The sequence below is a fragment of the Kwoniella mangroviensis genome, chromosome 3 (assembly GCF_000507465.2).
Source record: "Kwoniella mangroviensis CBS 8507 chromosome 3, whole genome shotgun sequence".
NCBI classification, from domain to species: domain Eukaryota; kingdom Fungi; phylum Basidiomycota; class Tremellomycetes; order Tremellales; family Cryptococcaceae; genus Kwoniella; species Kwoniella mangrovensis.
Genome location: NC_088829.1, coordinates 1,346,622 through 1,372,671, shown reverse-complemented (window position 1 = coordinate 1,372,671; position 26,050 = coordinate 1,346,622). Strand labels below are relative to the sequence as shown.

The 26,050-nt window shown below is 43.9% G+C and overlaps 10 protein-coding genes across 10 annotated transcripts; 4 read left to right on the top strand and 6 right to left on the bottom strand.

Annotated features, from left to right (window-relative positions):
• Positions 1 to 205: 205 nt before the first annotated feature.
• Positions 206 to 1,663, top strand: I203_108326 (uncharacterized protein; the record flags this gene model as incomplete). The annotated part of the gene is made up of 6 exons (XM_019148498.1): positions 206 to 330; positions 434 to 637; positions 722 to 814; positions 914 to 1,156; positions 1,268 to 1,392; positions 1,530 to 1,663. 6 exons carry the CDS (start codon positions 206 to 208, stop codon positions 1,661 to 1,663), a joined length of 924 nt encoding a protein of 307 aa, XP_019002081.1.
• A 296-nt stretch (positions 1,664 to 1,959) lies between these two features.
• Positions 1,960 to 2,715, bottom strand: I203_108325 (uncharacterized protein; the record flags this gene model as incomplete). Its single annotated transcript, XM_019148497.1, has 3 exons — positions 1,960 to 2,200; positions 2,287 to 2,411; positions 2,515 to 2,715. The coding sequence occupies 3 exons, from the start codon at positions 2,713 to 2,715 to the stop codon at positions 1,960 to 1,962; spliced, it is 567 nt and encodes a 188-aa protein (XP_019002080.1).
• A 967-nt stretch (positions 2,716 to 3,682) lies between these two features.
• On the top strand, positions 3,683 to 5,848 carry I203_108324 (uncharacterized protein; the record flags this gene model as incomplete). Its single annotated transcript, XM_019148496.1, has 7 exons — positions 3,683 to 3,925; positions 3,999 to 4,123; positions 4,205 to 4,339; positions 4,444 to 4,533; positions 4,618 to 4,990; positions 5,107 to 5,217; positions 5,336 to 5,848. The coding sequence occupies 7 exons, from the start codon at positions 3,683 to 3,685 to the stop codon at positions 5,846 to 5,848; spliced, it is 1,590 nt and encodes a 529-aa protein (XP_019002079.1).
• Positions 5,849 to 6,942: 1,094 nt separating this feature from the next.
• Positions 6,943 to 8,320, bottom strand: I203_108323 (uncharacterized protein; the record flags this gene model as incomplete). Its single annotated transcript, XM_019148495.1, has 5 exons — positions 6,943 to 7,040; positions 7,131 to 7,219; positions 7,321 to 7,508; positions 7,581 to 7,723; positions 7,786 to 8,320. The coding sequence occupies 5 exons, from the start codon at positions 8,318 to 8,320 to the stop codon at positions 6,943 to 6,945; spliced, it is 1,053 nt and encodes a 350-aa protein (XP_019002078.1).
• A 2,600-nt stretch (positions 8,321 to 10,920) lies between these two features.
• I203_108322 (uncharacterized protein) lies at positions 10,921 to 13,052 on the bottom strand (the record flags this gene model as incomplete). The annotated part of the gene is made up of 10 exons (XM_019148494.1): positions 10,921 to 11,092; positions 11,162 to 11,235; positions 11,363 to 11,565; positions 11,635 to 11,792; positions 11,942 to 12,076; positions 12,157 to 12,279; positions 12,342 to 12,460; positions 12,535 to 12,647; positions 12,729 to 12,955; positions 13,012 to 13,052. 10 exons carry the CDS (start codon positions 13,050 to 13,052, stop codon positions 10,921 to 10,923), a joined length of 1,365 nt encoding a protein of 454 aa, XP_019002077.1.
• A 336-nt stretch (positions 13,053 to 13,388) lies between these two features.
• I203_108321 (uncharacterized protein) lies at positions 13,389 to 15,134 on the top strand (the record flags this gene model as incomplete). Its single annotated transcript, XM_019148493.1, has 4 exons — positions 13,389 to 13,729; positions 13,833 to 14,142; positions 14,286 to 14,485; positions 14,582 to 15,134. 4 exons carry the CDS (start codon positions 13,389 to 13,391, stop codon positions 15,132 to 15,134), a joined length of 1,404 nt encoding a protein of 467 aa, XP_019002076.1.
• A 443-nt stretch (positions 15,135 to 15,577) lies between these two features.
• Positions 15,578 to 17,383, top strand: I203_108320 (uncharacterized protein; the record flags this gene model as incomplete). The annotated part of the gene is made up of 11 exons (XM_019148492.2): positions 15,578 to 15,648; positions 15,712 to 15,723; positions 15,803 to 15,816; positions 15,952 to 16,052; positions 16,148 to 16,280; positions 16,349 to 16,422; positions 16,496 to 16,652; positions 16,732 to 16,926; positions 16,997 to 17,082; positions 17,135 to 17,188; positions 17,252 to 17,383. The coding sequence occupies 11 exons, from the start codon at positions 15,578 to 15,580 to the stop codon at positions 17,381 to 17,383; spliced, it is 1,029 nt and encodes a 342-aa protein (XP_019002075.2).
• Positions 17,384 to 17,822: 439 nt separating this feature from the next.
• Positions 17,823 to 18,756, bottom strand: I203_108319 (uncharacterized protein; the record flags this gene model as incomplete). Its single annotated transcript, XM_019148491.1, has 2 exons — positions 17,823 to 18,435; positions 18,617 to 18,756. 2 exons carry the CDS (start codon positions 18,754 to 18,756, stop codon positions 17,823 to 17,825), a joined length of 753 nt encoding a protein of 250 aa, XP_019002074.1.
• Positions 18,757 to 19,363: 607 nt separating this feature from the next.
• I203_108318 (uncharacterized protein) lies at positions 19,364 to 21,199 on the bottom strand (the record flags this gene model as incomplete). Its single annotated transcript, XM_019148490.1, has 3 exons — positions 19,364 to 19,575; positions 19,653 to 20,998; positions 21,081 to 21,199. The coding sequence occupies 3 exons, from the start codon at positions 21,197 to 21,199 to the stop codon at positions 19,364 to 19,366; spliced, it is 1,677 nt and encodes a 558-aa protein (XP_019002073.1).
• Positions 21,200 to 23,352: 2,153 nt separating this feature from the next.
• Positions 23,353 to 25,399, bottom strand: I203_108317 (uncharacterized protein; the record flags this gene model as incomplete). Its single annotated transcript, XM_019148489.1, has 10 exons — positions 23,353 to 23,413; positions 23,475 to 23,610; positions 23,666 to 23,728; positions 23,785 to 23,987; positions 24,083 to 24,219; positions 24,278 to 24,448; positions 24,510 to 24,621; positions 24,686 to 24,886; positions 24,957 to 24,991; positions 25,067 to 25,399. The coding sequence occupies 10 exons, from the start codon at positions 25,397 to 25,399 to the stop codon at positions 23,353 to 23,355; spliced, it is 1,452 nt and encodes a 483-aa protein (XP_019002072.1).
• Between the last annotated feature and the right edge of the window lie 651 nt (positions 25,400 to 26,050).

The window sequence follows — 26,050 nt, the reverse complement described above, 5'->3', positions numbered from 1 at the left end:
GAAGAATAAAAGAAGGAGCAGATCTGACGATGTAACGAACCTGAACTTGAGCTTGTTTTGGAAGAAATGTCGGTATCCGGCTGTGAATGTTTTCGGCTCATGTTGACTGTTACACATCTATCTCTCTTTCTTTCTTTCAACCTTTCTTTCGTACTCGACCATATCTTATTCATCTCAACTTGCATCATACCCCCACCTTGACACAATGTTCAAGAAACGATCCAGACCTACATCCGTACGTGACAAACTCGTCGCTGCGAACAATCAAGATGAGACAGTAGACACACCCACTTCTGAAACTCCCGAACCATTGGAAGATGATGATACAGGGTACGTTTTCGAGTCTGATATCTGATATCTCATCCGGCTATCTTTCTATCTCTACAATCTTTAACCTATCTGACTGAACCATTTATCTATGGTTGTGATATAGTCGAACAATCGAAGATCTGGTATTACTTCGTAAACTTCGTAAATCTCAGGCTCAGCAGGGTATAGATCTCGAAAAGTTGAATAGGGGTGAACAAGAGAAGAAGGGCGGGAAGGGTAAAAAGAAAGAAAAAGATTTGGATGCCAGTGAGAGATATGGGCTACAGGCTGGACCTGCTAGAGGGAAAGGAGGTGAGGAGAAAGATGAGTGAGTGAATTATTGTTTTAATATCATCTGGATGTCGTTTTAGGGATATACAGAAGCTGATATTTCTATATCCTTGTGTCGTAGTGAATTGGAAGATGACAATGAACGAGCGAAAAGATTAGTCAGGACCAATAACTTCACTCAGCAGACGAATGCTCTGGATGTGGATAAACATATGTGAGTGGATAGATCTGTTCCTCATTGGAAAACCACCACTTTCGTTCTCTTTCGTTATGATTGAACGAAAAGCTCACACTGACTTGTCTTGTCTCGTAGGATGGCATACATCGAAGCTGAACTAGCCAAAAAAAGAGGTGAATCATCGACCACCGACAAAGATGGCAATATCAATGGCAAGCATAATGAGAAATACGATCCTCAAGCTGAATTATACAAGATAGCAGAGAGGTATCAGGTGATAGAAGGGAAAAATAAAACGAAGAAGATTGATGATGAGGGGAATGTAACGAATTCGTTGGGGATGTTAACTTCTATACCAGAGGTGGATCTAGGTATGGAGTGAGTGACGTCTCGGTCTTATTCTGTCTCCATCGTCTCTCTGCTCTTTGATATCAAGAGAAAAGAAAAGGAGAATTGCTGATTCAATTCAATGTGTTTAATTTCTTGCAGTAATCGTCTGAAGAATATCGAGATGACCGAAAAGGCCAAAAGGGAAATGATGGAATCTCGGAAACAGGCCGCTCTGGAGGCTGCAGAGAAGGAGAAGGAAGAGGATGATTATGCTGCTGCGAGGTGTAAGTGGGATATTGTTTCTAATATTTATACATCATCACCTAATTCTACGAACAATCTTGTTTTCTTGCGGATCTGCAAAGAGAAGTGCAAAGTGCGGTCGTGCTGATCTAGCTTATCGTATACATACTTATTACAGTCTACCGACCTCATCAGAGAGTCGCTTCTGATATATATGCTATACAGGAAGCTAAGAGGATAGAAGCTGGTTTAGCACCACGGGCGGAGAATGCGACCGATGAGCAGGTTTACGAGAGGTTCAAGAAAAGGTAAGTAATGAAAACCCCAATATGTATCTCGGGAATGATATAGCTGATTTGTTTAGTAGGATGAAGCATTAATCTGATAGATCACTCGCACGCAAGAAAAATCAAAATTGTGATCATATGATTTACGAAAATATCACTCCCCATCGATGTATTATCATGATGTTGTACACTACAATGAAAATAGAAGGTCAAAGAGTGCCAAATAGTATGGTATTCATTTCATCGGATACGTGACGGATATCGTGTCCAAGCTGAAATTACCATTGTCCGTTCCAACGACGATTGTCCTTGTTCTTTAATCTATCCATCTAATTTAGATTGGATCTCCGCTAACAATTCACCCAAGAATGACTCTTCTTCTTCTTCCTCTCCCTCTGCCGTCTCTGTTGGTGTAACAGGCTCGATGGTAGATGCGTTACTTGGGTTAGTCGAATTATCAATCGATGTTGATGTTGCTGTAGAAGTTTCATTACTGGGAGGAAGGACTTTATGATTTTGGGTGTAGGTGGTAGTATTGGTTGAATCCCATAGTTGGAATACCCTATAGCATAGTATAAAAATCACACGAGTCAGCGGTCATAGTCAGATTGAATATGATGCTTGTGAACAGATGACAGGACTACTTACAGAGTTTCACCAGCAGTAACATTGACGTTCCAGGTGAAGATCGTTTCAGTCAGATTGGTATATTCGTATAACCATGTTAAATTGGCGTAATATCCTCCTGTACCAATTTGGATGTTATATGGTGCCTACTCGCATCAAATCAAACATATCATATAAGTTGTACTTTCTTTTTCTCTCTCTTGTATCGTATGGTACGACGAGAGGTATATATACGTATGGTGTACTTACCGTACCTGCATCGCCATATCCCCAGTTCAACGTGACGTTCTCACCCTGTACGGGCGAATCGGGAATGACAGTAAGGTTGAGAGAGTTGATAGGTGCTCCTGCTAACACTTTTACATCTCCCCTTCTTCCATTGCTGAAAGGGGTGGCTGATGTAATGCTTGCGAAAGCCGTGAGGGCGACGAGGATGTGTGAGATGAACATCGTAGGGGTGGGTTATACGTTCAGGTAGAGACGATATGGAGATTGGCTCGAGGTTGATAGTATGTGATCAGTATGGATCAGTAATCGTTATGAGGTATTTGGACAAAGTTGTAAGACAAAAAGAAAGAAATAGAGAGAGCCATCAACATCAATCAAGTCAGCTTGAATGCATGCATACATAGCCTGTAAGTCAGTGACTACGAGTGTTGTGTTTCTTTGTTCTTTTGGTGAAGTATGTCATGATGAGGGGAGGCCCTGTTCATTCGTTAGTTCGACGTTTTAGCGTGTTTTCCCCCCCTTTGTGTGAGGTTTAACGTTTCGGAAGATGGTGATGACAGTACCCTGTCTTGGGATTAAGCATCAAGCATGTGTTTATCACTTGACACATCATCTTCATCTGGGGTCGAGCTGTGCGAGCAGATCCGATGAGGTTTTCGTGCATGTCTACAACGTGGATCAGAGACTGACGCATGTCGAGTGATGATGAATGCATATGTGGGTGATGATGTCGTATGGTGTGGTGTGATGTGATGTGATGGCACTGAGTGACCCACACGTGCCTGATTCGAAATCTAGAATAATGAGTACTAGTAATCCGACCGGATCCATTCGAGTAGAAGAGTGAAAAATTAATTGATCATTTCATTGGATTGCTCATGATCACTCATCCCATTCTGATCATACTAAAACTGTACATCACTCACCTCATATATTCGAGATCATAGCATATCATCCCCACCGACCTGCCCGTCACATCTCTCCATCAAAAGTGAAGTAAATTGACCTGTGTGTGGTGAGCAATTCGAAGCAACTGTTGGACGCAAACAAATCACGAAAATAACGAAGAGCAATCAATAGTACATCTTATCATATAACAAGAGTGATCCTTTTGAGAAGATCCAACCCAGTAAAAAGCCAGTAAAGGCGACGATCAGACCACTCGACATTGTGTGGTGACGAAGACACCATGTCAGGCAGTTCGACTCCCTCATTATCAGCATCCACACCCACGCTATACGACTCTGAACGAGACATGCCTAATGAACGTACTCACCTTTTGGGTAAACGCAAATCCGTAGAACCGTTATCACCCATCGTTTCGCATTCACAGTCACAGCCACAGGATCAAGATCAAGAAGCCCAAGAGTCTCAGGAGGAAGGAGAAGAGGTGGAGGTGTATGTACCGGGGAAAGCATCTTTCTCACAGACTGTGAGTGGTCACCATCCCAGCAACGTGACAGTGAAGCAATGTAAGGTATATACTGACTGGACTGAGGATCTAGCTTTTGAATGTACTGGGAGATCTAATAGGGACGGGTCTGTTAGCTTGTCCAGTAGCTATTGCCTATGCGGGATGGGTGTTGGGGCCTATATTCCTGTGTATAATATGCGCAGTCACTTTATGGACGTGAGTCAAAGTCATTGTCCGCATTCTGCATTCTACCAAGAACCCCCGTCTGATGACTGATCAATCGATACTTTGTTACAGACTCAAGATATTGATCAGGATAATAGAGAAAGATCGACGAATGCGAAACTTCGCTGATGTGGCCAGGTACGGGTTGGGTGAAAGAGCCGAGAAGTGGATAACGGGGTTGTTCGTTGGGGATTGTTGTATATGGCTGTGAGTGGTTGATTTCTCGACTCTGGTACATCTATCAAGATGAACATCAACACGAAGGCGGGTGTGGTGTGGGTATGTGTGAAGCTGATATTATTCTATTTCAGTATCGCCCTCATCGTCCTTTTCTCAGATACGATGGAAGCTGTCTTACCTGTATTTTCAAGTAATCAGTGGAAACTCGTTGGACTAGCTGTGTGAGTGTTCACCATGACATTCTGTTGAATCCCAACATGCCTTCATCACTTACCGTTTGCTGATCCTTACACTTTTACGAACAGTATCATTCCCCTAAACTTCGTTCCACTCCGATACCTATCTTACACCTCATTCCTCGGAGTCCTATCGACCTGGACTCTAGTCTGTATCCTGATTTTCACAGGTCTCACCACCACCGAATCCCCCGGATCAATCTCTCATCCGTGTCCTACAGACCTATTCCCAACTCACGGGTGGATCAAATTGGGTATTTCCTTTGGACTTTTGATAAGCGGATTCGGTGGTCATTTCCTAATACCGAATCTGATCAGAGATATGAAAGATCCCCAACAGGCTGATACGGTCGTCGAAGTCGCTTATGGAATTTGCATGGTCGTTTATGTCATAGTGGCTGTATTTGGTTATTTGATGTTTGGAAGGGATGTCTCTGATGAGGTTAGTTCAAGTCAAACGTTTTTTAAATCTTCACGTTTTGCTCTCACTTAATTGTTCTTTTCATTCTGATCTACAATATCGTTCGATTACTGATTCCTCCATGTGTTTCCCCACAGATAAGCAGAGATTTGGCGAAAACTCCTGCTTTCTCGCCCACCTTGGCGAAGATCGCAGTATGGATGGTAGCGTTGAACCCCTTGACCAAGTTGCCTTTGGGATTGAGACCGGTGAGTGCATGATTTCCCAACTGACCCATGACCATCGTCTCTCTACTCTTTTGGTCTCTACTTCACCGTGATCAATCATGTAAGAATCAAGCTGATTCATCTCATACTTGTTCACTAGCTATGTGACGTAGTCTACACATGGTTTCATCTACAACCAACCATCTACCTACCTACCAAACACACCCCTACGTTTGCTTCTTCTTCTTTATCTTCACCCGATTACAACCGCTATTCAGACAGCGATGAACCCCTCACACCAACAGTCGCATCGTCCACCTCTACCCTCCTGGTATTCCCCGAGATCGTTCATACGAAATCCAAATTGGAAAAACAACATGATCGACGTGAACTTTTGAAAAAATACATCTTCCGACCCGGTATATCAATCTTGTTGATTATCTTCTTCATATTGGGTGCATTGGTATTACCTTCCTTCGAAACGATAATGAGTATAATGGGAGGTGGTCTATCAGTAATCAATTGTATACTCATACCTTTAGCTGCTGGATCAAGTCTGTTCGGATGGACAAAGAAAGATAAGATTGTCTTTGGATTGGCGGGTTTGGTGGCGGTGGTTAGTGTCGTTTGTGCTTTGTTGAATGAAAGTTTTGCCTCTGCGACTGGTGTATAAGTGGGAGTGATCGAGAATACCGCCATATCGGCCAAATTGCTGTCATTTGATAATGATAAATATTCAATCGGATTGGACTAGAATAAAATAGGATTATCGCTCGTCGGGGATCGGAAGAAAGTGATCTTTGGGCAATCAATCGGAAAATGTATCTATTCACCATAAACATTTTTATAGGACCTCTTGTTGTATCTTCATCAAATCACCAACTGTCATCTCTTTGCACTTTTGATGCATGTAACTCGTATATCATACAAATCAGAATGAACAAAAACAAAACCCTGTCCTTTCCTTTTTCTTGCCAATAAGTACGCATATATATATATATATATATATATTCGTCTCTTCATCGCGACGTCTCCACTTTGTCAAACAAGAACCCAAAGCGAGCCATCAAACGAATTGGATTGCGGATACAAATGAGTCGAGTCATTATTCATCCCCAAGGTCAAACTATACATCTTTTCGCCTCGTTTCCAATCTCTCTCTTTCACCTCTCATATTCAATCATCGATCTTGGAATGATACTCTCATACACACAGAGTATCGCAATAAGAGATCATGATATTCATATACATATATGACTCCCCCTCTCCTCTGTCCAACACTCAATACGGAAGAAATGAAATGAAATGGAATAACACATGAACGCCAAGTCCATGAACATGAGCAAAGGGTTATTATACCTTTTGAGGAAAATGTAAAAATAGAATGGACATAAAATATATATACGATGTTTTGAAGTGTCCATCGATTGAAGGATGAAAAGGTGGTGTTTGGTGGTGGTGGCGGCACATACAAGATTGATGTAGATTAGCAGAATTATGAGATTAGATCAGAGCCAAAAATAATTATAGTTATTCGAAAAAGAAGAAAGAAAATCACAAATCAGAATTAGAGAAAATAAATCGAGAATGAGAGAAGATTATAACAGATTAAAAAGGAGGTAGCAAATATCGAATTTGCGAATCACGATTATCAATTTGATGAATTGATTGATTTCTGATGATATATGAGATTCGGCTTCAGACTTTAGACCCATCGATGTAGTTTCGATTTTGTCGCAGCGCGAGTCTACCGATATTTTAAATCCTCTACTTAGCTCCCCAGCTCCACCAACTCGACTTTTTCTTCTCTGGCGCAGGGTTGTATTCCTTTTGCATCTCGGCGAGTAACACGTCGAATGCTCTGGCTAAAACACCCAAAACAAGACACGAGACAGAAAGTAAGTTTCCCGTAAAAAGAAGTAAAAAGTCCAAGTAGAACCAGACTAGTCACTCACAAACATTCTTATTATCTTTCGCACTTGATTCTATAAATCCAGCATTCAGCTTCTTAGCCAAAGCTTCACCTTCAGCTGTAGTCACGGCTCTGCGAATGACATTGCACTATCAGTATTACTCCTCATTGCTTTTCTTTTCCGCTGTCTGCACTACTGATTGAGTGTTCAATGCAAGGCAACACAAACTCACCTTTCAGACTGCAAATCCAATTTCTGACCTACAACCACACAAGGGACTTTCTCCAAACCAGCATAATCGAGGATTTTATCATGCACTATCGGGATCATCTCGAATGATTGTCTCGACGTAATCGAATAGACGAGGATATATCCGTGAACCCCGATCCCGTATTTACCAGGGAACAAAGAGTATTCTTCCTACATAGGATAAACAGTCTCAGTGTTAGATGTTTATAGATGGACTGACTGGTCGAGCGGACGTTAACTTACCAATCCTGCTGAATCGATAATCTCACATTCATATTGCACGCCATTGTAAGTCACGGTCTTATGAGAGGTATCCTCGATGGTAGGGTAATACGACGCGTTGTATGTTGGTGGTGCAACGTATTGCTGAGTCAGTGAGGTTTTACCTAAGATGACCAGTTTCATTAGCTTATCGTCCAGGCTTTCGTGAAACTCCGATCTAACGCACCAACACTCGGTGAGCCCATGATGACCACCTTTCTCTTCATGGTAGCTGCTGAGTCGCTCATGTTGGCTGGGTTTGAATTGGTATTTCGTAAGTATAAGGAATTGCCAATGAATCTAGTATCGTATTCTATCTCTTCTTCAATCAGAGTTTCCGAATCCTCTTCGTCGTCTGATGTAAGAGGTAATGGAAGATGGGAGGATGAGACTGCTGTGGCAGAAGAAGTTCGCGAGAGAGGAGATGCCAGACGGGAATGAGAATGTGTTTGAGGAGATAGGGGTGATGAGCGAGGTAAAGGAGATTTACGCGAGGCGAGACGAAGGTTCCAGGGATCGGGTGTATACGATGGGAATCCAGTGAAGTATGTGGAATGTTGTGGTGTTGTCGGAGTGGTAGGAGAAGCAGGTTCGGAATTCCGCCGTTTATGTTCGCGATGGACGGGTGAATGGACGACCAAAGTGGGCAAGTTGACGGAACGAGGCGAATTGCGAGTGACGGGTGTAGCAGGGGTTGTAGGATGATTTGTTGTTGTTGACATGTCGAGCGGAGGAGTTGATGGAAAAAGGGTGTGAGATTGAATGGATTGATTGATTGTCAGTGATGGTTGTTCCTTGCGGATGAGACAGGTAAAAGGGTGTTTGTTTATGATGATTACAACAACAACAACAAATAAGGGTTTATCAAGTATGATGATGATGGGAATCGATCAAAGCTCTGTGCGTTTGGGTGATGACGCGGCTAGGGAGAAGGAGCCCAAGCGGGATTGGAATATGGAATGGTGAATATAGAATCAAGGGAAGGAGCACAAAGCGTACAACTAGAACAGTGGCTGATCAAAGAAAAGAAAAGCCAAGGCGGCAAAAGGTTCAGTAGATAGGGTTGGGACGATCAGATGAATGAGTTAAGGTTGATAATGTTAATGTTCAAAGTTGTTCTTCTGGTCTCTGATCTCGATTATAAGGGTCTGATAAGGTTAAGAGGTAAGGACAAAGGGAATGATAAGTGGCAAAAAGAGTTGGAGACGAATAAAGGGAGTCACCAGATTGACAAACAGTAACAATGTTTTTAATATTGTGGATGTAAAAGCCCTTGATTTATGTCATGCCGACTCGGTTCAGACACAGGACAGGATGCGATGAGCTGTGTTGAGAGATGCACTAGAACAAAGGCGTGTTTGTGACTGAAAACATCACGTTGATCAAACCCCCAAATGATATCTTCCAAGCGAAGAAAAAAAGTCGTGTTTTGCGAGTGTGATATCGACATACGAGTGTATCGCGTGTAGTGTGTCGATACCAGAACATCATACCGCCCAAAGGAATCAAAGGGATAGACATAATTGATATTATCGCATGGAGAGAGAGAGTTCGGCGATATTACCGGCGGTACATGAAACGCCTTTGGCTCTGTTACTCCCTCCTCCAGACCCAATTTAGAAGGAGTGAAAGAGGTACGAGGGAAGGTAGGGGATGAAGGGGTAAATCCGACTAGGAAGGATCAAGGAATGTTATTGGGGTAAGGAAGGGGAAAGCGGAGGGTTTGTTGTGTACTGTGTAGCTTCGTACAGAAGAAGGATCGACATTCTTCATACTTCTTTTTCTCGGTGAGCAGGACGAACGTGAAAGGACACGGGGGAATGAAGGTGGATATGACATAACTGGTGAAAAGGAAAACGACACGACAGGGGTGATAGACAGAATGAGATGAATGGAAAAGAGATGTGGAAGAAGTATTAACCATAGAAACACGTGAAGAAAGTCATTCAGGATTTCAAAATATAGAAAAGATAGTGAGTGGGACGGTTCCCACAAAAAAGGACCGACCATGATGAGGGCAACAAGTCATGTAAGGGAAGAGAGCCAGGTGGCCAAGGAGTGAGGAACGAGCAGAAAGATACAGATCTAAGAAGAGAGGAAGGAAAGAAGGCAATCAAAGTGAAGCTGACGAGAATGGAAAGAGAAGATATCCCTTTCGGATCAAGCAGGTAATTGATCGGAAGTGTAATGATAGGATACAAGAAGGGAGTAAGAAGATATAGATGTTTCTCACTCACGTCGTATTAAGTAGATGATAAATCGCGAAGAAGATTATGAGAGCCGTTTTCCTTTATTCTATGACCCGATGTTTGAATGATGGTTCGTACCAAAGTAATCAAAGGAGTACCGTTCTACTTGTTGATATCAAGTATCGTTATAGTGGACGTTGATAGGAATGGGAAGTGACTTGGTTCTGGCTTGGAGTTGTGGGTCGAGGTGGAGTATAGGTCTAGATAAATGGATGTAATGTATGTATGGGTTGATGAAAGCCAAGATGAGATCTTCTGATCCGAATTAAATCCCAAGTGACGTTGTAGCACGGTGGGATGCGTACTACTCACTACTATCTGCTATATAGTAGTGTAATTAACCTTCGCTTAATCCTGATTACGATTTACGATTCGATTTCGATCAAACTAGAACAGAGTAGAGTCACTTGATGACTGACTTTGCTGTGCACAGACCCACCCTTGTGATTGTGTGTGTGTGAGTATCTGTGTATGTTGGATGGAAAGGAGATGTTGAGATTACGATGAATGATAAGACACAACAGAGATGCATTTCATGTTCAAGCCAATTTGATCTTTCCCATACAGTACGTGATGTGGGGTTACACCTCTAATCCTCAGATTTCGAATTGAGTTTTCCCTGATCCGGATTATCGGTTTGGGTCATGGTTGGTTGGCGCACCGGGGGTTCAGTCGGGTGACCAGTTTATTGTGCATACAACGTATATACATAATGACATTGTGACGTTCTGCATGCATTGGAGACAACCCTACGAAGGATGCTAGGCTTGTACTTGCGTAAATATATACATACAGTATGAGCATATACCTGATGATCCTGCCTTGTCCTTATCTCTGTCTTCGCTTGAAGATTTAGAGGTACAGTCTAACGTCAATGAAAGGTATCCCTTTAACCCGTTCAATTTCTATAACACGTTTCATCAGATGTACATCTGCGATGTAACGACAACAGCATGTCAACCGAGCAGGTCAATCAGTAAAGTCACAATGAAGTACAGCACACTGCGACTCGAAGAGAGTGTATCATCACTTTTGAAATCCATAGTGAACTATCATACAACATTTTTGTCAGACTACCATCTAACCTCGACTTTCCCACTCCTAGCCAATTGTCTGACACCTTTAAAAGGTTTATACATGACATCACCCTGGACTTTCAGCTGATCAACTCTGAGATTTGAGAATGAATGATGTTGGATATTAAATGATATTTCGAAGGCAGGGGATGGTGTGGGTTGCGACTCGCTATGAACGTACGAAGTCAGTCTACAACGACCGTGTACCTGATACGATATCTTCTATTGATATACTCACGAAGAAACAAACGATCCTGTCAATGTCGGTGATCGCTCCGTAGAGACTAACGAAGATAATTTCCATTTCAATATCTACAATCAACAGTTAACCCGGTTAGCAATACATTCCTACGACATACTCCAACATCATGACGAGACAAATATCTTTATCCCACTCCTGACCCAAGTATAATCTGCATGGCAGAAATGCCGCACTCACCTGAGTATGAGGATCGAATTCCCAATTGCCACCAGCCACATAACCCTCCGCCGCACCTTCTTCACTCCTACTACCTAGCGGTTTCCTATCCCCTTGAGCAGTCGCACTGACCGACGTAGCTCCTTTACCTAGGTGGATAGAAATGACAATATCCTCCAATGGACGACTGTTCAATCGCGATGAGAGCGTTACAGAGAAACGGCCTAGGACCAGAAATTCAAATGAACTCAGCTCGAATCACAAATCGCAGGTCGAGATACAATCGGACATACCTCCATTAGGTTCATTGACCAAATTGGCTTTTACCCCCAAAGGTAATTGATTCTTTACATTCCCCGTTGTTGGAGGGACAGCTTGATATTCCAATAAACGGAATTTACCATCTGGGGGTATGAATGATAATATACGGTTCTTCTCCCATTTGTTGTACCTGTTCGGCGAAGAGAGGTATGAGCCTCAAACCATTCGGTCCATTCTTCTTCAAGGTATGATGAAGGGATGCAGGGCATAGACAATCTTTCCTTGATAGCTGCTGATTCCGAGAGACCGGCATTTGTAGGTAGAAACAAGATGACATACCGTATACAAGGATGAAAAGCACATTCGTCCAATACCTTTGGATTGGAAAAATTCAATAACAAATCTGGATTACCGGATAATCTGGAATTACAATTTATTCGACCCCATACAGATGACGATAAGATGTTTCCTCGTCTATCTCACGAAGTCAGTGATGATTCATACGATATTGTCGCCGTCGCAAGGGAAGAATAGAATGGTTGGTGATGACTTACTTATCTATCAAAGCATCTATGGATTCTTCGATATCAAAGTATATCTCATTCGACGAATGCCTTACACCTGGTCTTCTCCACGGGATGGGTGCGGTAAACGGCTGCGTAGTAGGTGCTTGTAATCTACGCAGCGAAAGGCCGTGAGTCTGAGCCTGACACGGGAGTACATTTGAAAGTTAGCTCACCCAGATACTCCCGCGACGTTCAATAGCCTCCTCATCAATGTTGGAGGAAGGACAATCTCTTTCAACATGTTGGTTTCCATTGTCATTGGATGTCCTTCATCCAGCATCTCCTCGATCAACTGAACAGCAAAGTCAGGGCACCATCAGCTTGATACAAGTAGCGTCGATATAAGAGCGGAGACAGGGCATTTACCATGTATATTATATCGAAATTATCTTTAATGTTAATCTCCGTTATCTCCCCCAAGTAATCTTTCAGCGTATCAAGGAAAGAATCCAAAAATGAAAATGCGAATAACGGATTAACTAAGTGCCCGGTGATCAATGTCAGCATATTGTCTTACCAAAAAAAAATGGACGTTATGGAGTACGACGTAGGATACTCACCTTCCTGTCCAATTGGAACTAAGAAATACAATCCCTCTCTTTCCACATGACATAGTCCAGCACCTGACATACTTCCCCCACCTCTGGATAACGTATTAACCCATATCACCGGGTCGAGCTCTTCGTCATCCACAATAGCCTTTTTGCGCGCCGAGTTGAACGTGTCGATATGCAGAGAAGGGTATGAGGGTGGGTGAAGGGGGAAATGAGATGAGATGAGGGGTTTTCTAGAGAAATTGCAAATTAGCTACGAAAGCGAGGATGACTGTGTTTGTGAACTTACCCGTTTGGATCTAGGATGATTATGCCGTCTATACGAGCCATCTTGATTCACTTGCACTAGCTAGCTTACGATGTTGATAGTAACATAACCATAGAGTGAACTTTTGAATATCATCAACAACGGTTGATCACACTGTAGTTACCTTCCGTCATCAATATCGAGTGAACCGTGCACTCGGACTACCACGTGGATGGGTCCGGAGTCTCCACAAATGCGACCAGGAATTTTGACTTGCAGCCAAATATCAAAAATCTTTTCGAAAGAGGTTTGTTGATCATTTTGCTCAGTCGTCGCTAAATACTTGTCAAACTGGATCACTCTCACATAGCATCACCAACACCTCAGCCCGTCAGACCCATAGAGAGCGATCAATTGCGATGGTTCAAACCCTGAACTTCCTCGTTCCCTCTCTTCACCCCAACACACTAATTGACCTATCCTTCCCAGCCCCTTTACTAGGCTTAGTCCCCTCTGCACCGGAACCTATAGTCCAACATCTCCCAATCAAATATGGCGAGTATCAACCCCTAGGTAGATCGAAGCGGATGGTCAAAGTCGGTGAAGACCGAGTGATTGTTGCCGATGATAAATTTCAGATATCCACTTTGGACTTATCTCCTCTGGCTCAGGAGGAAGCTTCTCCGCCTGTTGTCAAAGCACAGGAAAGTGTCAAGGCGAGAAAGAAAGATATTTGGGCGGGACTGGTGGGTGTACAGGGGTGAGTTACTGCTCCCTTGTAGAATTTCAATGTTGCGTGGTTCAAGTATGAAGGATATCTTGCTTCTCGTTGGTAGATTGCTAATTCCCTTTCCGTATCATAGCGGAGTGATCTCAGCTCTCACCTCTGGTCTACTAGCATACCACTCCGCATCCTCATCTTCCGACGAGACACCATCCGCCTCAACCTCTCGTGCGCGATCAGTGCCATCCCCTATACAATGTCTTACATCCACGTCAGCTTCACCAAACACATTCGTCACGGCAGGTAAAGAGGTGGACGTATCGATATGGGATATAGAGCGAACATTTGGATCATCAGGGATGGAAGAGGATGGTCCGTCAAAGGAGTGGGATAGTGGGAAAAGGAAGAAGAACGTTTATGAAGTGGGCCAGATATGGCAAGCTAAGAATGTGAGTTGAAATCATACAAAATACATGTTTTACGAACCTCCTTATCGCTTGATCTACATGTATCACGGAGATGCGGACTAATGGATAGTCGCATATGTCAATGAGACACTGAGCTCACGAATCTTTTGCATCATTGTATTCAGGTCCCTCAGAATAACCTATCTCTCAGACAACCAATCAACCACCTCTCACTCACCTACCTGGACGATTCGCCGTATTTACTAGTGAGCGGTACTAAAGCGGGAACCATACGAAGATACGATACGAGACAGCGAAAACCCCTGTCGGATTGGAAAGTAGCTAGGGAGGGTGGGATAGGGTGTGTAGCATCTGGTGTAGAGCAGTGAGTGGGGAGCTTATATCAATTACTCGTATCGCTTTCAAAGAAAAGACTAAACGCTGACTGACTGATTGTTTGGTTGGTTGGCCGTGCGTTTAGCGAGCTATTCTTCTCTGATCAATCTAATCTCCTCTCCTCATTGGACTTACGTACCGGCAAACCCCTATACACCTACTCTCAAATGGCCTGTACACCACATCACCTCTTACCTATCCCGCTCTCTGCAACGGAATTAGAAGCAGGCAATACGGGAAGCAGGAGAGCAGGTTTAGGAAGTATCTCATCGGACGCTACGTTCAGGCTACATACTTCCACTACACCTCCATCGGACGAACAGAAAGGTAACTTCGGAGGGGAAGGGAAGAAGGGCGAGATATTGAAAATGGTGGGTGGAGTAGGTGTAGGAGAAGGTATATGGAGAGGATACGGCGAGAGGACTATCGTACTTCCTAAAGTGGAGAAAGGGGAAGGAGAAGGCGACGAAGAGGAGGTAGATGATGAGCAAGTATGGGAAGAGATGAGTGAAGTTCAAGATCAAGGCAAGAGTTTGAGTGATAATGAGGAATACTCAGATTCGGAAGAGTGGGATATGGGTGAAGAAGATAGGGTGGTGATTAAGAGTAAACCTAAGAAAAAGGTCAGGAAGATATAAGAGATGAAACCATTATCTTAGGTCCTCGCGATATACAATATGGCAACACAGATGATTATGATAGTATATCTCATGCACGTTGCATATACCTATATCCAGCATGAGATTTAGATGAAACCCACGAGTGAATAATAATAATGCCACATCCACCATTTGAGTAAGTTAGAGTGTGTAACCTATATAACTGTACGGTGGTGCCTGAACGTGGTCGAGTTCGCAAAAATGCGTCGCATTCCACCCATTATTTTCAGCTCGAGCTTCTACCAAAAGTTTACAACCGGTTCATCTCGAAACCATATCTCGCATCAAGGCACCTACCTTCGTTGTTCTTTATAAATCATTGTTAAAAGTACCACCTCAGAAGGTACATCCCCAAAAGAACCCCACTCCCCTCCTACTTCTATTCTCACCCGCCCAAAAAGACCAACGCACATTACACAGACATGTCGCCCGCAGCCCAAGAAACCGCTACTCAAGGTTTACCACCTGTTGGAGAGATGACTTCGAGGGATTAGTGAGTGTCAACATGACTCATCTATGTTGAAAGGTGTCACTGATACATTGTCCCGCTGCATAGCTACGCTGATAGGTAAGCTGAAGTATGCTGGAAAACGACCTTCTCGAGCAGATAAAGCTAACAACAATTTGAACTTGATGAACAATCTCAGTTACGCTCATTTCGGTATGTTGAATCTGATATCACTCCATCAGTACCCAAGAGATATACACCTTTCTCCGAGTCGTTGTCTCTCTCCAACTGCACGAAGAGCTATCAGAGACGCAGAACGCTAATGAGGCTTGATGATCATCACAATAGGTATCCACGAGGAAATGCTGAAAGATCAAGTCCGAACTCTATCCTACCGAAATGCCATAATGCAGAACCCTCATCTATTCAAAGGTAAAACCGTACTTGATGTGAGTCTATCACTAGCTACTCATTAACCCAATATCATCAAAATCGAACACGAGCTAAATGAGTTATTCTTGTACGTTGGGTTATGTTGTTATAGGTCGGTTGTGGTACAGGTATCTTATCGATGTTCGCCTCCAAGGCAGGAGCCAAGTTGGTCATTGGTATCGATATGTCAAACATTCTCGACCAGGCTGAGAAGATCGTCAGAGCCAACGGATTCACTCAGGATCGTACGTTGCTCCAGAATTTTCACTCAAGACCCCCCTATCGAGATTTATGCTGATTTCGTGGTGTCTAGAAATCGTCTTATTGAAAGGTAAATTAGAGGATGTAGAATTACCCGTCAAACAAGTCGATATAATCATCTCAGAGGTATGTTCATCACATTCTTCTCAGCTATCTTGACCTCAGATGTATGGCTGATCCATTTTCGGTAATTTTGTAGTGGATGGGTTACTTCCTTCTCTACGAGTCAATGCTTGATACCGTCCTTTTGGCTCGAGACAAATACTTAGCTCCAGATGGATTACTATTCCCCGACAAAGCGACCATTTTCCTCGCCGCTATTGAAGATCAAGATTACAAGGAGGAGAAGATCAACTGTGAGTTTGCATTCTTCCACACCATCATGCGTACTATGATTTCCTTAGGTAGATTTTGACTGATCATCGTTGGAACCAGTCTGGGATGATGTATACGGATTCGACTACTCATGTATCAAAGAAATCGCCCTTAAAGAGCCATTGGTAGATTGCGTCGAGCTCAAATCGGTTGTTTCTCACCCATGTGCCATCAGGCATATCGATATCAAGACGGTCACAAAGGAAGATTTGGCTTTCAAAGTTCCCTTCCAGCTTCAAGCTACCAGAAATGATTGTGAGTGATCCCAATCACGAACTAAGAAATGTGAAATTGCTTATGCGGTATTTGTTTTGTTCGCGTTCAGACGTCCACGCTTTCCTAGGATGGTTCGATATCTCCTTCTCATGCTGCCACAAACCCGTAAACTTCTCTACCGGACCTCAAGCCAAGGTAAGTTGCCCCTCGCTTGAGATAATAATCATATGCTGATATTGAGGTATAGTACACTCACTGGAAACAAACCGTATTCTACACACCTGAAACATTGACCGTTTCTGTGAGTTTGACCCCCAGTCGGATCGGATACAGGTATTCATTGACCCGTTTGTTTTTTCTCTAGGAAAACGACGTGATCAAAGGTCAATTATCATGTGCACCCAACTCGAGGAACAATAGAGATTTAGATATTGAGATTGAATACGAGGTGGAAGGTGCAGAGGCAGTGAAAGGAAAGATGGTTTACAAAATGTAAGTTCAACTTCGTTCTGGGTGGATTAAGGGATAAGCTGATGTCTGACTTGGAAAAGGTCATAATCATTCATTTGTCATACATCTATTATCCAATTTTGATTCACCTTATTCGACCTACTTTTCATTGACGGAAAATAGGTATTAAACCCTTGTCATTCGTACTTTCCCGTTAGAGTGGGCAAAGTAGTAACAACACAAGATTCATTTTTTGATCGGTTTATCATTCATTCATAATTAGATACCCACAAAAGCATGCATATAAAAATTCCGCGTACACCCACTATAATACTTGATTTGCAGTCAATAGCTTGGGGCGGCCAACCGTATTTATCGAGAAATACTGTCCTAATTGCTTTCTGCTGATTATTCAGTAAATAGTGCATATTCAGACTCGTCGATCCATCCAAATATACCAGTCTACCAGTCTACCATCTACCAATTTACCCTACTAGCCTCTTTCTCTCTCCCCAAGCTGCATCTACCCGATTCAACTGTTCCTGTATCTTCTTCACTCCCAATTTCCTCTCGTTCCTTGCATTCGTCCAATCACTCTGAGGGATCTGTACCCCATCTAGATCCAGTAAACCTTTAAGAAGTAATTCAGATAATCTAGCATGTTCCTTTTGTAGAACCTCAAAAGGTGGGATATGTTTGGGTTTGTTAGTTGCGTTAGGATCGGTCTGGGAGATAAAAGTGACTATACTTGGTATCAAGGGATTTAAAACTGATTCCACCAAGTTCGAGATCCATGAGACCAATACTGATTCTTGATCCGTTTCAGGTTGCTTGTTCTTCTTCACTCCTACGCCGTTAGGTTTAGCTACCGAAGAAGAGGAAGGAGGAGCACTAGGTACTGGACCTCCCTTTCCTACGAGGACCAAGGTCGATCCATCTTCGATACCATACGAAGAGATGGTAAGTGATGGATCTTTCAGGACGGCTCCCTTGTATATCAATTTGAGTTGATCGAGCGGTAGGGAAGTTTGAGAGGAGAGAGTGGCTAGGAGGGTGGAAAGAGGTGTGAGGGATGGTGAAGGAATGGGAATATTGAATCTGGAGTATTGGGAAAACGATGACAGATGTAAGTCTTTCAAAGTACACGGGGCGCGATTGGTAAGAAGCGGGGACAGCGTGTAAAGGGGATACCGGCGGGACAAGAGGGGGGTAAAGAAGGAGAACGCGACAAGGGAGGAAAGAGATATCGGTGTCAATAGGAATCATCAGTCATACTTACCTCTCTCTACCCCATTTCACTTGGATGACGATCTCCCCCTCATCCCGCTCGACACGAGCTCTCCTGAACGGGTTAAAGAACGACACCTTGAGGGATTTTCCTATGAGGAGAGGGGTAACTAAGTGTTCAAAGCAGAGCATAGTCAGTGTTCACGTATATGAGCAATTTGCTTGATGTATATCGTGAATGGGTATGCAGAGCAGAAGATACCCGTAATCTGACCGATGAAGGGAAGAGACTTACAGAAGGTATCTATTAACGACGACACTTTGAAACCGTACAGTGAGTTTGATGGTTGATCTCGTAGATTCTGGGCACCGGGGGTTTCTCCTTTTACGAAACGACTATGTAAGACTGAATCACTGCTATGTATGAGATATGCATTCATACATGAACGGAGAACGAGGAGAAAGGTTGTTCGAATCGTTATGTTCGATGAAACTGTCACTGACGATGCCAACCACGTGCACAACCCTAGATACAGTGACGAGTGTGGCACTTCACCTCTGTCACCTCTCAACGACAATCTTTGTTCAACATGGATAAGATACATGCTGATTTGACATGAATATAGAACTTAAAATACCTCGATGCACCTTGTGATTAGAATGAATGGTATGTATTAATGAATAAAATCGAGTTTCAGGTGCGAAAAGATATGGTAAATCCGAAAAGATCGAACTGATATCCGATCCCATCCTCTTCACTCTTCTCACGCATGACTATGCTCAGCACTACAGAGCCGGCTTAGACAGCAGTAGCAGGGACAGGAGCGGAGTTGGCGACGTCGTGGTGATCGGCACCGATCTTCTCGTGGGTGGAAACGGGTAATTTGCCTTCTTGGGTAAGACCCATCTCAGCAGCGAAGGTGGAATGTGGCTTCCAACCAGCAGACTTTCGAGGAGAACCGCATTCTTCCATCATCCTGTCTACCTGCTCTAAAGTAAGGGATTTGGTCTCTGCGATGATTGCGCAATGCTTGATTAGCATATGGTGCTTTCTGAAGTGGAAGAAGAAGAAAGGAAAAATGACTCACCCCATACCAAGAAGTAAGCGTAGATGAAACAGAGGACACAAGTTGAACCCCAGACGAAGAAAACCTTTGAACCGAGATTACCTTGATCGGTACCGACCATGTAAGGGGTGATGACGGCGATGATACAGTTCCAGAACCAGTTGGAGGCAGTTGAGAGACCGACACCTCTTGATCGAATTGGGATGGGGAAGATCTCACCGATACATACCCAAGCACCAGGACCCCAAGTGGAAGCGAAGAAGAAGATGTAGATACAGATGAATGAAATTTGAGCTTTGACGATTGAGCTGTCACCGGGTTTGGCGACACCCATGATACCGACGATGAATTCACAGATGAACATTCCCAAGGCACCGTAGATCAAAAGAGGTCTTCGACCGTATCTTTCGATGGTCCAGAATGATAGAGGGGTAGAACAGACGTTGACCAAAGTGGTGATAAGCGAGATCAAGAATGGGTTTGAGATGGTACCGAGATCTTGGAAGAAGGTGGTACCGAAGTAGAAGATGAAGTTTACACCAGTCCATTGTTGCATCATTTGTAAAGAGATACCAAGAAGAGTTCGTCGCAAGTTTGATTGAGGGTTGGAGATCGATCCGCTGAAACAAGCTGCCCAAGATCCGAGGTAAGATTGAGAAGGGATAAGTTCAGTTTCGTATTCGTGGTTGGCGATGATTTCAGCGATCTCTTCTTGAATGTAAGTAGAATCTTGAGGTTGACCTCTGACTCTTGAAAGAGCTTTGGTAGCTTGATCGATCTTTCCGTGTTTGACGTACCATCTTGGTGATTCTGGTAACAATAAGAGACCACCACCGAGGATGAGAGCCCAAGCGAATTGAATGGCGATGGGGATTCTGTAAGATCCAGTATCGGTTCGGTCTTGTGTGGCGTAACATACACAAGAGGCCAACAAGAGACCAATGGTGATACAGAATTGGTATCCTGATACGATAGCACCTCTGACTTTTCTAGGGGCGATCTCAGACATGTACAAGATGATGATGGCAGAGATGAAACCGACACCGAAACCAGAGACGATTCGACCAGCTACCAAAAGACCTAAACCGTGAGAGGCGGTTTGAAGGACACAACCGACGATGAAAATACCACATCCAGAGACGATGGTTATTCTTCGTCCAAAGTAATCGGCCAAGTCACCAGCAATGATGGCACCGAAGAAGGTACCGGCGGAAAGGATGGAAGTGATGAGTGATTTTTGCCATGAGGGAAGGGTGAAGGCGTCTTTTTGAGCTTGGGTGGCATCGGCTCCAGGAATGGGAAGACCAGTGTAAAGGTTGATAAAGTAGTTCATTCCCAATACACCGTTCATGTAACCGGAGTCGTAGCTGCGTAGTATGTAAGTGAGCTTGGCAATTTGGCAATTTGGCAGATGGCAGATGACCTCGCAAAGTGGAGCATAGAACCTACCCAAAGAAGATACCACCGAATGACGCAAAGACACACAAAAGGTAGGCTTTCATAGTGACGGGAGCCTCCACCCGATCTGGGTTGGTGGCTGCTGCTAAGACGGTAGCTCCGCCTGGCATGTTGATCGATTTGTTGGGTTTGTCGGGTAAGAGAGGAAAAGTGCTATGAAAATCAACACGCGAGCTCGTTAGCTTATATTCTGTTCTAATCGAAAGGAACTAACAAAGGATCAATCGCTCACTTAGTGGCTGTTGTTGATATTGCAGAATTTGCTGGTTGGGAAAAAAGGGGGGAAAATAGATCCAGACGTGAAGATCTGGTCGTGTTTATATAGTTTATTTCGGGGATGGGGAGACTAGGGGCATTGGGGGCCCTTTGGACTAGCAGAATAGAAAAAAAATCTTGTTTGTGTGATCATGCGACAACACGCACTCTACTCGGATTTTGTTTTGTTTTGCTTTGCTTTGCTTTTGGGCCTCAGGTATTACGAGAAATAATGAAAAATCGATGGGTGCCTTAGGAACAAATCCAGAGACGCAGAGCATACAGGATCGAGAGGGGAAAATCATAACCGACCAGAGACGAAAGACGATCGACTGGGGTCCGGCGGGGCTAAATCTCGTAATTCTGATGTGGAAAGCGCCCTATGGGTGGTCCAGGGAAGAAACAAGAAATCGGTCGGAACCTGTCCCATGAACGTCTCACACACAGTCGGTTATAGTCGTGAGGATGTTAACCGGGACTGAATAGGATTCTCTCCTCACCATGGGGTGTCCAAAACAACATGTGACCCCCTGCATGAATCGAGCAGAACAGAATGAAAGCGAAGGAAGGTTTATTTTTAGTGTGGTGCCGCATGTGGCTCAATTGCTTGATAATTTTCATTCACCGCATGTAAACACCGCTTGGCTCTCGTAACGATCAGTACTGTAATACCGTCAAGCTGGTATCATTTTTTCCCTTTTCGATCGTTTTTTGACTCTTTCCCTGCGGTAATTGCGGATTATCAATGTTGATCCTATTCGAGATTAACGGTATGCATCTGACAAAGCAGACAAACAAACAAAACGAAACAAAATAGCGAGTAGCGGGATCGTAGTAGGCAGTACATACATACTCACAATGCATCGATAAAAAGAGAGTCATCATTAGATCCACATAGATATGAATCTCCCCAAAGAGCAGAAATGTGAAAAAACACAACGACAATAATGACATGAGCCAAGTTATGCTTGGTCTGGGTCAGACAACCAAAAAATGGTAATTGACGATCTCATCAAACTCTAAGCTTCCCGGTCACATCTTTGTTGTTAAGATGTAAAAGTCCTCAAAAAAATGATTCCGGTGTCAGCATGATGCATCACGAGTACTAATGGCACCGACCTCGATGAACCGGTTATTGACCTTTGGTTATTCTATTTACGTGAGGTAACGGCAATAGTCCTAGAATAAGGGCAGAGGCGCTGCGGCAATGGAAATGGCAATGGCAATAGCTTTGTCAATTGTGGTTCTAAGCGAGTTCACCCATACTTGGAAAATTCTGTCATTTGGTTCCCGGAGACCTGAAACATAAATCTCCACCATGGGGACCATAGTAGGGCCAGTAGGACCCCTCGTTGAAGGGCGGGATACCATCGACTCGACCGGACCCATCGGCAAATGCAGCCCATGTTGAATTATACAACTGTGTGTCTTTATGTTAGAAATCAGAAATCGATGCCTAGACGTTTCAGGGGCGGCTCGCTTTCGTGTTCCCTTGGTCTGGTACGATTCTGAGATCTGATCTTGGATGTCACCTAAGCGAAGATAGAACAGGCGAGGCACATGGGGATCTAAATCATATGAAGACGCTTAGCAAGCAAGGACCATGTCGACCCGAAGAGATCGAATTCGGTGATTGCGAGGTGCTACGAGTGTTGCACCCCTAGAGAACCTCCCAGACGATCAGATGGCAGACGACGAAAATCAATCGCGTTGAACAGCAAAATAACCAGATTGCATGTCCGTTGGTACATGCTCTTGAACCACGTCACTAGTTAGAGCCCCATCGTATATACATCAATCATGCTATGTTACTTTTGAATTACCTTTTGAATACTTGTACTTGTTATTTCTCGATGTAACATCAAGAAAGTTGATTTTTTGACTTGCTATGAAACTCAGTTTGAATATGAAAATTGGTTTGGAATGAACAATGCTAAGGTAATAGTAGTAATCTTGCGATACAAAGGAAAGAAGGAAAGAAAAGTCCTTATGAAACTTCAATCACAGCTTAAGCTTTGACTTGAGGCCATTTAGCGGCTTCGGCAGCTAATCGGATAGCCCAAGTGAGTCTGAGGAGTACAATAATTAGCCAGAGTATCCCCTTCAACCGCAGAGGAGGACCCAACTCACTCGTAAGTCTTAGTGGCATCCTCGAAAGACGAGAGGATGTGGGGGTTGGAACCACCTTCGATACAGTCAATGAAGTTGGATACCTCAGAGAAGAATGGGTCGTCATCAGTGAAGGAGTGTCTTTCCTCGTGGTCATCTATATCGCATCACATCAGCATCACATACATTCTTGGAAGTGGTACTCGACTTACCTCCCGGTCTTCGAACGTAAAGAGTGGGACTTTGGTATGGATCAACAAGTCTCATGTGGTAACCTAAAAAAGAACCGTGAGTTGACTGAAAACACTGTTTCTGCTATGTCGTCACTGACCATCGGCCCATACTTCCAATTCACACGCATAAGCGGTACCTTGCAAAGCGACGGCATGTTGGAATGATCCTACAGCGCCGTTCTCATACTTCCAGACTGCAGAGGTGAGTCGGGGGATTCGTAGTTCTTCGTCGATCTTGCCTTCGTCGATAGGGATCTTAGAAAGTCTACCTGGCTCTTCGTACCATTCGACGGATCGGGCACTGGGAGAAAGAGGAGCATAAATTCAGTTTCGCGGAGCAAGAGAGAGCCTTCGAGTACTTATGTGAGGGATCTTCAAGAAGAACGCAATACTCACACAACACTGTCGATGTCAACATCACCACCAAAGTATCTCGACAAATCACAGAAGTGAGTACCCTGCTCAATGACCGGTCCCATGTCGATGGCCTTGTTCCACCAAGCAGGTTTGGCGATGGCTTCGTACGCGCAAGACTGCCGGGGGGTGTAGCCCGTCAGCTTATTTCGTATGCAGGGGTGATTAGCAACTTACGTATCTAGCGTTCGTAGCCATAACAGTAAGGCTGTTCTCGTGGATGATCTGTTTCATCTTTTGAACACATCTGAGATATCTAAGCATATATCCGACGGAGACGATGTTCCCGTTGTGAACGAGTTTCTGTGTAACTTCCTTGGCAGCTTCGACGGTACCGGTACCAACGGGCTGTGACAAATATCTCGTCAGCTCAACATTTTGGAATGTCACCAGGTGTATGTTGACTAACCTTCTCAATAAAGTAGGCAGTCTTGGGGAAGAGTTTAAGCAAATTGATCTCAAGATCGGTACCTTTGGTGGTACCACCTCTGTAGGCAGGGGGACATCCAACGACGATGGCACTGTTAAAAGAGCATGTCACATCAGCTCAACTTGTTGAGACTCCAAGGTAGATATTCCACTTACTGAGGATCAGCGATCATCTGCTGCTTCAAGTCGGCATGGTAATCTTCGATGGTCTTGTAGACTTTGGTATCCTTGTAAGCGGATTCTACGAAAGATTGTCTCTTTCCCTCAAGAACCTTATCGGCTCGTGCTGTTGATGGGTCGATAAGAGCAGTGACTTTGAGTCTTGGACCGAGTTTGTGTTCGAATCGGAAAGAATGGCTACGAAACACATGTGTATGATCAGCAACCATTCATCTCAAAGGGATACAACACAAAATGGGAAACTCACTTCCAAGGACCCTCATCTGAACCAAACATGATATTCTGGGAGAAAAAAAGAAAGGAAAAAAACAGTCTATCGTCAGCTTTCGTAGTCAACAAAGGGAACAGTAAACTTACTCCGGCACCGATCATCACTACGTTGAAATCCGCCCCAGGTTCAGGGGGAGGATGACTGAACATCGCACCCGGAGCCATAGCGGTCATAGCAATGCCACGATTTTGTATCGAAGGATGTATCAAGGAAGAGTTGACGTTGTTCAATGGTGAGAGGGTATGACGGGGAAGAAGAGGAGTTGAAGTGGAGATACAACGTGTGCGTTGTGGTTGTTGAGGACGAGGGAGTAATGGTCGGGTGAAGGAAGAGGTGGTAGCGAAATTACGAGACGATCCGCCAAATCGTATAAGCGGAGGGAGAGCAGGAGTAGCAACCGTACGAAGATTAGGGTGCATGTTGATCAGGTTCGAATTGAGTTTGGGTAAAAGGAGGTGGAGAGTGAAGTGTATTGACGCAAGTTAACCAAACAGGAGAAGAGCCCAAGGATATGTCGGTCGTTTATATATTTGTTGTCAGACAAAGGTTGAGATATCGATGTCGTTGATCAGTATAGCGGAAACAACGGCGGGTGTTGTAGTTGTTGACAAGGACCGATACCAAAGGGGGAAGAAGATCAGGACCAATTGATATGAGTTGTGGGGGCCAACGAACCAGTAAGGAGTCAAGGGGTGATATGAAGAAAGGAGCGATGCGGGGTCGATGGTGTTTGAAAGTGATTAGTTGGGGTTTGTTTGTCGAGGTACAAAGGAAGTATTCAATTGTGTTGTCAATACAAGGTCAAAGGTATCGACCCATATAGGTCAAGGGGGAGCGGTGTTTATGAAGAAGGACAAGGAGAAGATGCGGGGATGGTGTAGAGCGAAAATGAAAAAGGGGTTCTCAAGCAGATGAAAACCAAAGCAATCCCGGGTTTTGTACGTAGATGTGGTCAAGACGACAAAAGAGAGGGTCGAGTGGTAATGATTATCGCAGCCGATAAATAGTCGTTTTTCGTGGTGTTAGCACGTCGGATTAAGAAGAATTAAGGGAGTTAGGATATATATCGG